We start from the raw sequence: 13858 nt of genomic DNA on the forward strand, positions 1-13858 counted from the left end.
TGGTGCTTTAAAAAAGACCTAGAAAGTGGAACAGGAGCGGACACCTCTGTGCCAAGGGATTGAGAAACTGGTGGTGGGCTGTTTCCGTGGTGTTTGACTGGCCATGTACTGTGGTCTCTGCCCTAAGGTACGAGTTGGCTCAGCAGCTCCAGCAGCCACAGCAGCCACCACCGCCACCCTCTCTGGATGACCCCATGGCCCCGCCGGCCGTCAGCGCGGAGATTCAGGTGGAGATCGAGGGGGACGAGCTGCAGCAGCCCGCCGCTGTGGGCTCCGAGCAGGAGAACATGCTGGGGCTCAGCCAGCCCCAAGTAGCTGGCCCCCAGCAGACTGGCCTGGAGCAGCAGCTGAGCGACCAACCGCTGGTGCAGGATGAAGGTAGACACCTGAAGGAGTATTTCTGTATCTTTCCGACTCCTTAAGATAAAAGTTCATTTGATCAGTAGGACATGGCCACAAAAACAAAAATATTAGATCATACTACGTTGTTATACAGTATAATGCATCTTACCATTGGCTGGGTAGCTTAACGTGTGTGTGGAATGCTGTAGAGTTTTTTCCATCCAGAAATTGGGCACTAACAAAGCTAATACATTAGTGTTTTTTATGAAGTATTATGAGTATTTTGACTGTGCATAATGCAAGACTCTCAAGATAATGACAGCACTTGCAATGGCAAGTAAGAATTGTTACTTGCAGTGAGCAAACAAAAACAGTAAATGCTAAGCAGTGTTGTTTTTAGAGTTATAATTTAATTTTTGCAAAAGGTCCTTAAACCCATACCCACTAAACCAGGGGAGTCCAGTATTTGCCCTAGAGAGCCGATGTGTCTTGGGGATTTCACTGCAGTTCCAAGCTCAGCAAGCTTAATCAGCTAGTTACTGGATTGATTTGACCAAGTTAACAGCTTCTGAATGTTCAGCTGCTGCTTTAAAGAGATCTGGAAAACCTGCGGACATACTGGAACTGCAAGATCAGTGTTGAAAAGATCTGTACTAAATGATTTCAAAGCTTTACCTTGAGCATTAAAATAACACTACAGCTCCTAAGAAGCTCCCAGACATGTCTGCTCTCTTATATTCCAGTTCATACATTCAGGCTTGAACAGGCTTTTAACTGTAGAGGGAGACAAGGAAGGAGTAGTAAGAGAGTGCTATAAAGATATTCGGATACATAAAATATCTTGTACATGTTGGCACAAATGTTCTTTGATGTTCTAGTGTTCATCTGCTAATATAAATAGAAAAACAGCATTTTTGGAAATCCTCAGAGGTGAAATTTGCTGCTCATTTGAAAAAAATATTGTGCAAATGTAAATCTAGTGAATTTTCTGAGTTTTAATTATTTATGAAAAGGAGTGATGGACTGTTTCTTTTGTTTAAACTGAATTTAATTAGGGTAGACATAAAGTGGAAAGAATTTCAACCTGCAGCAGAACAGTTTGTAAACTTGTGAGTTTTATTACAGTTATTATATGGTTCTGAGGGCCTGTTGTTAGATAAATAGCACAAAGGATAATTCTGGGCAAGAATGATGACATAATGGTCCATATGATTATATAATTATATTGCTAGAAGCAAGCCTGGACCTTATTGTAATTAAGAACCCGGCACTCACAGTACTTTTAATTAGTTTTCTGTGACCCAGTTTCCACCAGATGATGCGTCTGCAGCCACGTAGTATTTTTGCAGCAACATAGGAAGTTTTTATCTGTAGAGAGCCTCTCTCTATTTCTGAGCTTATTTAATCTATAAAATGCACAGAATTCAAAACCTGAGAGAGTGCCACTGTTATTTGGGTTGTTTTTAACTGGGATTTAGCAGTAGTTCCCAATCCTGAAGCTGGAGGATCTCTGTGTCTCCTGATTTTGGTTCCAGCTGAGCTATTAATCATAGAAGCTTATTGATCCCTTTCATTAAGCTTCTTTCTTCATTAGACTTTTTCGGCTTGTTTTTGGTTTAAAAAACTCACAGGTGTGCTATTGAGGAGAAATTCCACGAACTGAGCTTCTTTCGTTGACTCCTCAACCTGCTTATAAAAAGATTTCTTTATTTCTCTCTGTCAATAGGTACAATTAATGACACCGAGATATGGTTAGGAATGGTTCTGTCTCAAATGCTCGCACCGGAAAAGGACACTCTGTGCTCTGAAGGGGTCTAATTACTTACATTCCACACCTGATTGAGAGAATTTGTGAAAAGAACACAAATTGGCTAAATGACAGTAATTAATATCCACATTCAAGTTCTTATAAACCTGAATGATGTCTTAATCAGCTGGAGGTCTGTCTATGGCTTGAAATGCTGTATCTCATGTGACCTATGATACAGCATTTCAAGCCATACTGGGTCTGGTAATGGGAACGGTTTCAAACCTTGGGGTCTTAGTTTATTTTAGCTAACCATCCTTCAGGATCAGGGTTGGGAATCAATGCTGTATCTGTATGTGCAGAAAGATTTGAATCTCACCAGTCAGCATCTTCAGGACTTACTGGATGTTCTGTAAAAGAGAGGTCAGGTTTTTGTTAAACATTTCTTTGCTTGGCTGTGTTACGAATATTTGAGCTGAGCAGTTTGAATTCCCTACAGCTGAAGTATCAAAAAAGCTTAAATGGGGAGACCTCCATGCAGCCCCGAATTTAATACTATGGTTTGCTGGTTAATTGTTTGCCTCAAGATGTGGTATAATAAAGAGAATCTGGCCTAAATTTCATGGATAGATTTTCCAGGCAGAATATTGCTAAGGTGGCATTTTCTAAAGGGGAAAACATTAAGTTCTATTGCTTATATAATTTGTTTACAAAATACCTTCTGCAGGTGATTGCTTATTAATGTGCAGGAAAAGACAGTAGTCTCTTCTCTAGCTTGTTATGACTGGGACGGGACAAGTGGATGTAACATTACAAACCTCTCTTGGCAAGATATCATATTTTTGTGCAGAAGTGTAGATTCAGACAGTTCACTTGCAGGTTGTTAATTGCATATACCTGTAGGTTGGTTTCTGCTTTGTTTTACCTGATACTAAAAATGGTCAAGGAATATGCTGATATTAATAGTGAGTTTCAGTGTTTCATGCAGAGAAAGCTTTTCCTGCTACAGGATCTGTCTCTCTCTCTGCTAATTAAAGGTCATGGTGTTTGGTTGAAAATTGATTATTCATCTAAAGGTCTCTTGAGTGATAATCGTCCTTCTAATAAAACAAAGAGGCAGAAAAGGAAAATTAAACAATGCTCTGGGGGTTTACACTCACTTGAAAATCACCTACACAATAAAGATTTCATGTTGATTCTTCTTGCAAAAGCAGAAGTGAAGCATTTAGATGTACAGTATATCAGATGTACTCTTCATATAAACTATAATATCAGATGTACATTTAAATATTCTCTCTCATTTACTAATATTGTGTAATCTACCTGTTGTTCTTCCTAAAACAGAGCTGTGTAGCAGCATATTTCCTGGAACAGATGACCAAAGCCTTTAGAGAGAATGGGTAGAGATTTCTAACATAGAACCCGCCTTGCTGTGGGTTGTTTGTAATGCTTAAGGAGGCTGCTGAAACTTACTTTTCTGTCAAAACATGTTAGTCATTAATTACCAAAAAACGATGGCAAAAAATTCCAAACTGTTTCAAGTAAATAATCTACATCATTCATCTTTTTAAAGTGCTGCCAGGGCAAAAAACTAATTTGCATCCTGTTTAATGCAATATTGTTTTTTTTAATTCAAGCAAAGCAAGTGTGTCTGACCCAAAAGCCCAGTTTGATGTACTGTAGGGGCTCAGAAAATCCATAAGCTGTGATTAGGTATTGTTATTAGGTCAGAATATGCTTCAAGCAGTGGGTGATTATTAAATATTGCAATTCCTCAGTATGAGGTTAAACTGTAAACTTTATTTTATGCTAACATATGCTCTGGTGTGTATCTCTTTGCTGTATTGAACAATGACAGTAACAGTTCTTTTGAAGACACTACATTAGAGAGCAGTAAATAGGCAGAAAGCATTTGGAAACAATATCATTTGATAACCCAGGTGGAGTAGCAATATCTTTCCTTAATGCATATAGCAAGGTATTGTGATGGGTGTGACATCACATGGCACATTGAAATGTCAGTACAATGTAATGTACAGTGTTTTACTATGATGGATGACATTACAATCTCTGTTTGTTTCTTTGGGCCCTCTGACAACTAAGAAACAGTTATTTTTCCTTTAATAACTCCATAGCTGATGAACAGAGAACAAATATTGCAGTACTGCAATATACTGTATAATTAGTTGGGAAAATTCTAGGACAGCTAGGAGGGGCATAAAGGTGTAGCTGATTAATAAATTTGAATGTTTTTGTCCAAATGTAAATGTTTTTTCCAGTCATTATAGTGGTACTTAAAATAAAAATAGAATCAATGTCTGTTTTTTTACTAAGCGATTGGTGTGTTTGTGGCTCTGTATAGGACATTGTTAACATTTTTTTCTGTCGTCCACTGAGTAGATACCTTTGTGACAACCCAGCATGCTCTACCTCAGAATATCAGCCAGTTTGAACCGCAGGCCATAACCCAGCAAGCCTTTGACCAACAGGCACTAACCCAAGGTAACAATCATGTTCAGTTGCGTAGCACAGCTACTATACTTGGCTTTGCTTAAATTTTCATTTGTGTGTATATTTCTTCTCCTAGATATAGTCCAACCACATATGACCAGCTTTTGGAAGTCAGTCCTCAAGGATGTCTTTATTGAATCTTAAGATTTTATATCTTGGCAAATTTGTACTGTCACACATCTTGACATGTTTGTTATGGCTCCTTACAACCTCTCTTACAACTGTTTTCAGTAAGATTAGTAAATTATATAGCAAATTACTTTTTTTCTATCCCAATTAATTAATTTATATATGACATATAGCACATTTTTAAAATGAATTTTTTTTATAAATCAAACGGAATACTTTTAAAAGTGTATGAAGTTACATGTCAGCAAAATCTGCAAGGCACCATATTCAAATTTGTCAGTGATTCTGGCCATGGGTGCCTCCCCAGATTTCAACTTTTCACTCTCCTGGACATTTCTGTGAATGAGAATATGAATATATCAGCTAAAATTTGTCCTTACCTCATTTATTCTGGAGTTACATTGATGTCAAGTGCACAGAAACGTACACAAAGCCCAGGTAATTCCTTTTTGAAACACTTTTATTGGAATACTTTGGCAGACAAAAAAAGAAAATGCACGCAGCAGAATGCTTTTCAAATGTTCACAGAGCATTGTTTATCAGTGTCTGCCAGCCATTTGTCTTTTACTAATGAAGACAAGACAATACCTCTCAGTTGTCAGGGTGTGGGTGTGAGGGTGTGGGGAGTTGTGGGTAGGCTAGGACCCAGACAGAAACACATATACTGTATGAAACCAGCCCCTCAGACCCTGAGCCTCACTTCCATTTTTCTACTTTTTAATTGGTGTCTATTGCTGGTGTGTGGTTGTGTAAATGTTTTTTCAGGAGATTAATTGCTATTTAAAAAAAAAAGAATCCTTTATCGCTTCTGTTTGGAACTCCAGAGGTCATGTAGTTGGAGTATTTGTCATGGTTAAGCACAAACAGAAATCAAGACTGCCTGTTTCTTCTTAACTCACACAATTTATACCAGCCTTATTTTTTTTATTTGCAATGGCTTTTTTTCTGCACTGCCGCAAAAATTGTAATAACCCCACCTCCTGCTAGCGTCTGACTGCTAACTAGCATCCTTGTTTTCTGTGATACAATGTCCCTTTATGTACTTTGGTTCAGATGTGCAGAACGTTTTGAATGCAGGTCCACTTTCCCACTTAGATGCAATGAATTGCTTTAAAGAAAAGCTAGATAGAATGCACAAGGCAGGCATCCTATTAATATTTTATTCAATTGCTAATTTAATTACATTCTTGCTGGTTCTTATAATCAGTTGCAGGCTCAGTGCTCACACATCATGATAATTAATATTTATGTGGAATATCCTAGTCTCCTAAAATCCTTCTGTATGACATGTTTGCATTGTACCCATAGGATAAAGTCACTGTATTGTATATCAGCATATTCAAATGGTAATTATCCTCATTAATGGAGTGTTTCCTTTAATTGAATGTTAGAAGTTTAGCTGAATTTCTTTTTTGCTCTTCAGAGGAAAACATTCTAAAAGGACTTTGTAACACTTAACAATAGTGCAATGTAGTTTATTTCTCTCAAAGAAGCAGGAGATCCACCAATAAGAGATGATTGATGTCCACAGTTTTTAAACCTTTTTCATGGGTTCTTCACAGTGAAGAAGGTCTGGTTTGACTGTCTCACCCTTCTTTCTTCTCAAACACCACAAACAAGGGGAAATAAATCAAAATCCACGTTCAAATGTGGATTCATCTGTTAAAATGAGTTATAGGATTATTTGACTTTCTGTCATTTTTTGTGTTTGCTGTAGGGAGGCTAATGTTTATCAGGAATCATACATCAGAATCAAAACCAGGCCAGGCTCTGTGTGAGAGCTGTGGTAAATCAGAAAGATTAATGCTGTGTACCTACTGAATATCTTTAGAGATGAGTAAGCAATATTAATCAATGCCTGGATTTGTCTTCTGATTTCCTTTATTGATTTTTCCAGGGGGTGTCTTAGTCTATGATATGTGTTATCGTAAGGAAGCAGCTTCTAAATGCAAAAAAAGGAAATTTCTCTTCTTTTCCACATTGAAAAAAGACCAACCTGAATTGTTCCTGCTACAGTATATGTTTGTACACCTCGTGAAAACGTTAAACATCTAGAATTTTCCAGTGCAAAAAGGAGTCAAAAAAAAGTTTTACTCTTTTTTTACATCAAAATGTTTAGCGCTCATCCCCCCATAAAAAAATAACACGAAACTAAAGTTTATTAGCTTCAGATTCTGAGATTATGTGTGCTAGGTCACCTTTGGAGCCTGGGTTTTGAATGATCAATATTTATATGAGGTTTGAAATACAGATTCAATTCAAGATGCGCTCATCCCCCCCATAAAAAAATAACACGAAACTAAAGTTTATTGGCTTCAGATTCTGAGATTATGTGTGCTAGGTCACCTTTGGAGCCTGGGTTTTAAATAATCAATATTTATATGAGGTTTGAAATACAGATTTTGTATCTCCGATCTGTGGTGCTAGCTTGCAAAAGAAGCCATTTTGGGAGTGCACTTCGCATTGCTGATGGGAGTGATTAATAGTATTAAATTAAAAAGCTTATTGTAGTATTTAACAAACAAATGACATTGTTCTAGTACTGGATAACAATGGAGAATTTTCCCTTATTTAATAACAAAGGAGGTTGTTCCAGTATCTAATAGCAGTTTAGATTATTCTTATGTTTAATAACATTTTTGTACTGCATTGTATAAAAAAGGTCTGATGTGTTAAAAATACAAAGGTGGAAAATAAAATGATTTGCAACTGCACCTTCGCAGACAGAGCTGGAGGCCTTGTCAGAGTAGACAAGACACTGATAAGGCTTTGCACCATCAGGTGAATTGATTTATATCCATCAGCCATCAACAAGATCTGTAACATGCAGCAGGTGTTGCAGGTGTCATACAATGCAAGATGCTTCTCATTGTATTTTTAAATATCTTTTTTAAAACATATTTACTAATTGCCCGGTCTCAAAAACGTCTATGATAAGTATAGTAGAATCCCAGAGATACAAGCACTTTGGGAATGGAGGTTATAAGTAACTATGAAAATTAAAAATAAGTCATGGCTGTTCTTTCACAAAATCTCTAAAAAAGACGTATTCTGAAACTTTTGAAAGCTTTATAAATTTGTTGTACAAAGGAAAATGCTGAATTTATCTACTTTAATTGGACAAGTACCTCAGCATCTTCACCTTTTTAAAGATCAAATTATTTTGCTAAACTTCCCCTTGACTTGTGGAAAGAATTATTTTTACTATTGCCACAAACACTCCTCTATGGCAGTTTGTGAGGCCTTTTCTCCTTTGCATCTTTTACTTTTAAGTGAAGCTGGTCTCCACTCCATAGTCATTGTCGAAGCTTTGTTATTCACAAAAATAAAAACAAAACAACAATCAATTTAAGTGGCCATTGCAAACACAAACCAAAAGGAAAGTAAAAGAGCATTTCTTTAACTTCTTTTGAAACTCTTCAAACTTATCATCCTTGCTAAAAATACTGGTGCAGCAAAATATCCTTGTCTTTATTCTGAGAATCCAAACAGGAACTTTCTGGCACAAAAGCATCTGTCATTGAGTGAGGCCTGACTAAAGAAGGTGACTGAGCAGTCAGTGTTTTAACGATGGTGCTTAATCCTTCTGCTCTACAGAGTTCTAGTCAGCTATTCCCTATCAGAGAGAATGGATGTTTAACAAATGTATCGCGTTTTAGGTTTTACCATAGCGGACGGGTTCACCCAGCAGCCGCCTTTCTCCGCGGTTCAGCAGCTTCAGGATTCCAGCACGCTGGAGTCTCAGGCACTGTCCTCCAGTTACCACCAGCAGAACCTGCTGCAGGTCTCCGGTGCTGAGGTGGTAAGTCAGTCTGAGAAAGGGTGACAGGGAAGGGCCCTGTGAGTATGCCTCTATCTCATCACTTCCCAGTAGTGCTTTCCTACATGGGGCTTTCAAATGGAAACTCACCTTTGAAAAGTAAGAATCTTGGTTAAAAAAGAGTGTCATATATCTCCCCAAGACATAGTTTCAGTTTAAAGTCCTTTAAATGCGCTTGTGTTATGACTGGTGTGCGGGAGCTTGTGCTGGAGGTTGCTATCCATCGTACACCAGTGGCATCTGAACAGTACAGTATCTGGGGTCTTAACACCTGCTGGTGCGTCCAGCACATCAGGTTTAGCAGAAGGGTGTGTCTCTGTCATCTAACTGCAATTGGTCAGACAGCAGCCTCAGAGACCACCAGAACAGGAAACTTTGGTTTCATGTGCTTGTCTTTACACATCATTATCATACATTTTCTGAATGTAAACGTGCTAGGAATCTACAATACCTAGTCCTTAAGACAGTAATACCATCCTAAAAGATAAAATGTATAATAATTTAAAACATGCCTCATCAAATTAAGTAAAACCAGTTAATACTGACATTTCTTTCCCAGACGAGTCGTCTACTTCAGGAGCCGCCTCAGAATGACCTTCAGCTGCAGCCACAGAGGCCAGACTTCCAGGAGGAAAGCGATGACAGCCACAAGAGGGCCTACAGGTCAGTGTGTGTGACCCCCAGTACCGGCTGAGGAATTCATCTTTTGACAATAACCTGATTTTGCGATTACGCAGCATAAATTAGGGCTGATGGGCTTCTCTGGGGCTGCTTACATGCACTTTTAGACTACCCAGCTACCTGCATGAAAAAAGTCTCTTTTCATTAGACAGCGGCAATAGGTTCCAAAGGCCTTTGCTTGCCAGAAATTACACAGTGTGATGCCTTTAAAGCAAGCAGCAGTTCTTCATTGCTTTAGAGCTGACAAGATTGAAAGTGTAATTCTTTTCTGCAGTACTGAGTGGACAATCTGGCACAGAGTGAAGAACAGTCAGACCTTGCTCATGGTTTGTGCAGGTTTGGTGCCGTTCTTCCTTTTGTTAGGAGAGCCATTGCTACACGCTATGCTCTCTCCTAGATGAGGTATGTTTAAATTTAGATTTCCTAGATGAGGTATGTTTAAATTATTCTTTAAGCTAGCTCTTAAAGAATAATTGCTTACACTTATATAGCGCTTTTCTTGACACCCCACTCAAAGTGCTTTACAGGTAATGGGGACTCCGCTCCACCACCACCAATGTGCAGCATCCACCTGGATGATGCGACAGCAGCCATAGTGCGCCAGAACGTTCACCACACATCAGCTATCAGTGGGGAGGAGAGCAGAGTAATGAAGCCAATTAATAGATGGGGATTATTAGGAGGCCATGATTGGTAAGGGCCAATGGGAAATTTGGCCAGGACGCCGGGGTTACACCCCTACTCTTTTCGAGAAACGCCCTGGGATTTTTAATGACCACAGTCAGGACCTCAGTTTTACATCTCATCCCAAGGACGGCGCCTGTTTACAGTATAGTGTCCCCGTCACTATACTGGGGCATTAGGACCCACATGGACCGCAGGGTGAGCGCCCCCTGCTCGCCCCACTAACACCTCTTCCAGCAGCAACCTTAGTTTTTCCCAGGAGTCTCCCATCCAGGTACTGACCAGGCTCACACCTGCTTAGCTTCAGTGTAGCTTCAGTTCGGTGATATGGCTGCTGGCATGGGGATGAGTCACGCAATCTAAGGATGTTAAAAGCAGACCTCCATATGGAGATGGTTGCTAATATTCAGCTCCTCTCCATCTAATAACAAGGAGCTCCTATGTTCTATGTCAGGACAACCATTCACATCTGGCAGCAGAATGCTCCTAACACAAATACTTTAACAGAAGAAAAAAAACACTTTTTGCCACATCTTGGATTTCTTGCCACACACACACACAATTACAGGCTACAACAGTGCATGAGTGATATGCAACAGCTTGTTAAGTCTTTGACGGTGATTTATGATCCTCCGTTTTTCTGCTTGAGAGACGTGACGGTATTTAATTGTTTGACATGGGTCCACAATTTTGATCTTTATGCTTTAGGTTTGTGCAGTCTGCATTTTGTACATGCCAAAGTCCTCAATGTTCATCAGAGAGAACTACTTAGTTCTGAGTCTTTGGTGTGTCTGTCCTGTTGAAACAAAGAAAATTCACCCTGCACACAGCTGCAAGCAGTGCCTGTTTAGTTAAAAGCAGAGGTACTGTAAACAGGTATTACTGCCAGAAGAGAAAGTGCAAATATGGTTCTGTACTTTTCCCAGAATCATGCATTTGTTCTTTTTGAATATGTGCATTCCCAGGTTAACTGATTATTGTTTCTTATCAAAGAGTGAAGTCCACAATGCATACCTCAGTAACTAGGGAATGCTGCACTTGAAGTTATCCTTGTGGGTGCAAAGCCTATAGCAAGAAGCCTTCAAAAAGAATATTCACATCTAAATCCAGAATGATTTAGCATGATGGATTATGCATGCAGCCACAGGATATGAACATATTGAGCATTCTTAATAGGCCACATAAATAGAACAGCAGTGGGAGGCATAATTGTTTGGAACGATGTGCAGCCCACATCAATTATGTTGAAGCTGTGATGCAGATAGGCAGCACCATAAGTTATTTCAGTGAAGTTAATGTCTGAAACTAAGGCAACAATAACACTTCATTCTACAGTTTTTTCAAATATACTTCACTAGAACTGTTTTCTCATAGGTGGTTTGCTTTTTTATAGGGGTTCTTTAAATACAAGTCTACAACTATTCCTTGGATTTAATTAAGTACATTTAAATGATTGTAAAAGGCCGATGGGTTTTGAATTTCTGAATGAACTCACCATAATTTGCTAGATAATGTTTTTCTTTGTAAAACAAAGACATGTATTTCATAAAACCAGATACTGTAATTCATGAGGTAGTGTCCCCTGTTCAGAAGGGTAATATATATAACTAACTACTTGATGAGCACATGATTAGAAGTGATGGTTCTGAGTCTCTGATGCTGGAAAGTCAGACTTTACCTAAAACTGCAGCGGATGCAAAGACACATCTTTCACTTTCCTGTATGTAGATGATTCATGCTGACATGTCTTAACTGTTGTAACATTGAAAGCTGACATTGGAAAAGTGCAATTTTATACACAGATTCTTCTGTGTGCGTCCCATAGGTTAAACAGGAAGGGCCATAGATGTTATATGTGATGTGTGCAAATGGAAAGCTACTTGTCTGTTTTATGCACTATCGGGTGTTCCTGGTCTTTATTATAGTCCAGTGATTTGGGAGCTCTCATATCAAATTGATAGATTTGAGGTCTATTTTCTTAAACCTGGGGAGGTTCCTCAATCAGAGATGTAAGGTATTAGAATGGAGTCCAGGCCTTACTAATGAATAGTGTATTTCTTCAGGTGCTCAATGTGTAACAAGGGCTTCAAGAAGTCCAGCCACCTGAAGCAGCACGTCCGCTCTCACACTGGAGAAAAGCCCTTTAGGTGTCACCTATGTGGTCGAAGCTTTGTCTCAGCTGGAGTTCTCAAGTCTCATTTAAACACACACACAGGTAAGACTCAAAGCTAATACATTCAAGCTTTGTGTTCATTTCTTGACTGTGCCAGACTTTGAGGAGTACCTTTGGAATAGGCATGTTCAGTTTGTGTTTCTTCACAATAACATGATTGAGTAACCTTTAGTTTCTTGGAGATCGAGACGAGGTTCTGGGATAAAAACAGTGCAATAGCCAATAAAAGCAGAGGTTCTGAGCCATTCCTGTATCATGAGCTTATTTTGGAACAAGTAAAGGTTAATTCCGTGCTTAAAACTAAGAAGAAAGACGACATTTTGGCTGTTGAGCCTTCTTTAAGCGACTATTAAAGGTTGCATAAAAGGTATATAAAAGTGACAAAAAATAGGACTTAAATAACTAGGCTGCAGAGCCAGGTTTGACAATACTTGAATCTTTAGTAAAACAGTAACAAAGAAAAGCATAATCCACAGTTTTGGCTCCTCTCAAAGTTGTCATGTACAAAAAGAAACCTAGGGGGCACTACAGTGCTTTGCATAGACTTACAGACAAGCTTTCTCGCTGTCTGAATCTCTATGCTGTATAATGGCACATCCACAAATGAGAGAAACATAAAGACAGAGGTGATAATAATAAAAACAAATGTGATATTAGGGTACTTAAATACTAGTTACTTGAAGAGTAAAACCGTATATTACACAGGCCTCCCTTTCACAAATATATCTGACCCTCTGGCTCAAAGATTAGTACGCAGTAAATAGTGTGAAGGAATAATTACAGAGGACACTGCTAGAAGAAGTTGAGTCACATTACAGCTCCTAGGGAACAGATAGAGGAAAGTGCAGGCTCACAGCTAGTGTAGCTCTGAACAGCCCAGTTTCAGCTCAGCTTTTTAGGCTTTGAGTGACTTTCAGGTATGTCTGTGCCCTCTGTGTCTTGCTTGATGTTAGTCAGGACTAAATACCCTGAGATCAGCCAATCTTACTCCCAAAAACACCCCCTGTGTCTCCCTCTTCTGCCTGCAGATCAGGTTCAAGAGAGGTTATTTGCTTATGTACCAGGATATGATAACAAAAAACGCTATTTGATCCAAGAAGGTCTATATAATCCAAAATACATTCAGCTCAGTGCCATTTAAGGCTGAACACAAATGTGTCGTTTAGATTTTTAATTCTGCCTTCAACTTTGACTTGTTCTGATGGCTTCTTGTGCGCAATGACTCTTGTCATCGTGTCTGCGTGCTTTTCCCCCTTTCAGGTGTCAAGGCCTTCAAATGCAATGTTTGCGATGCCTCGTTCACCACCAATGGCAGCCTTAACAGACACATGATAATACACATGAATATGAAGCCCTTCAAGTGCCCCATGTGTGACGAGACCTTTCGGACAACCCTGCTCTGCAGGAAACACATGAAGAAAGATCATATCGCAGGACCCAGAGGTAATGTTTTGTTACCCCTCCACATACACACAGACTGACGGAGGGGGTCTCGCTATTTCCAGGATCATCCATTAATGGCTACTAAAACTGGCCAGTTTTAAAGGCTGGGAATGGAAATCCGGTGTTTTAATTTTCAGTTAGGTATCTCACAGTCTGTTAATAAGGTGCAAAACAATGACTCGAATAATATAACACATTATATTAGGAGGTGTAAAAGTGTATTAGTAACGTATTAATACACTGATAGAATTGTTGATAACAAAACCTTAATGCTGATTAAATTCCAAACCATTGCGTAAGGCTGGGGTACATAATAATTTAAACTGTT

At 39.0% G+C, this 13858-nt stretch overlaps 1 protein-coding gene across 1 annotated transcript in view; it reads left to right on the forward strand.

Moving 5' to 3' along the window:
• znf236 (zinc finger protein 236) overlaps positions 1-13858 on the forward strand; it is a 94836-nt gene that overhangs the window by 44184 nt on the left and 36794 nt on the right. The window contains exons 14-19 of the mRNA XM_088929112.1: positions 128-378; positions 4490-4591; positions 8389-8531; positions 9109-9212; positions 11978-12129; positions 13348-13530. Coding sequence (XP_088785238.1) covers positions 128-378; positions 4490-4591; positions 8389-8531; positions 9109-9212; positions 11978-12129; positions 13348-13530 — 935 coding nt within the window. The remainder of the gene's footprint in view (positions 1-127; positions 379-4489; positions 4592-8388; positions 8532-9108; positions 9213-11977; positions 12130-13347; positions 13531-13858) is intronic.

The sequence above is a fragment of the Atractosteus spatula genome, chromosome 12 (assembly GCF_055471065.1).
Source record: "Atractosteus spatula isolate fAtrSpa1 chromosome 12, fAtrSpa1.hap1, whole genome shotgun sequence".
Taxonomy (NCBI): domain Eukaryota; kingdom Metazoa; phylum Chordata; class Actinopteri; order Semionotiformes; family Lepisosteidae; genus Atractosteus; species Atractosteus spatula.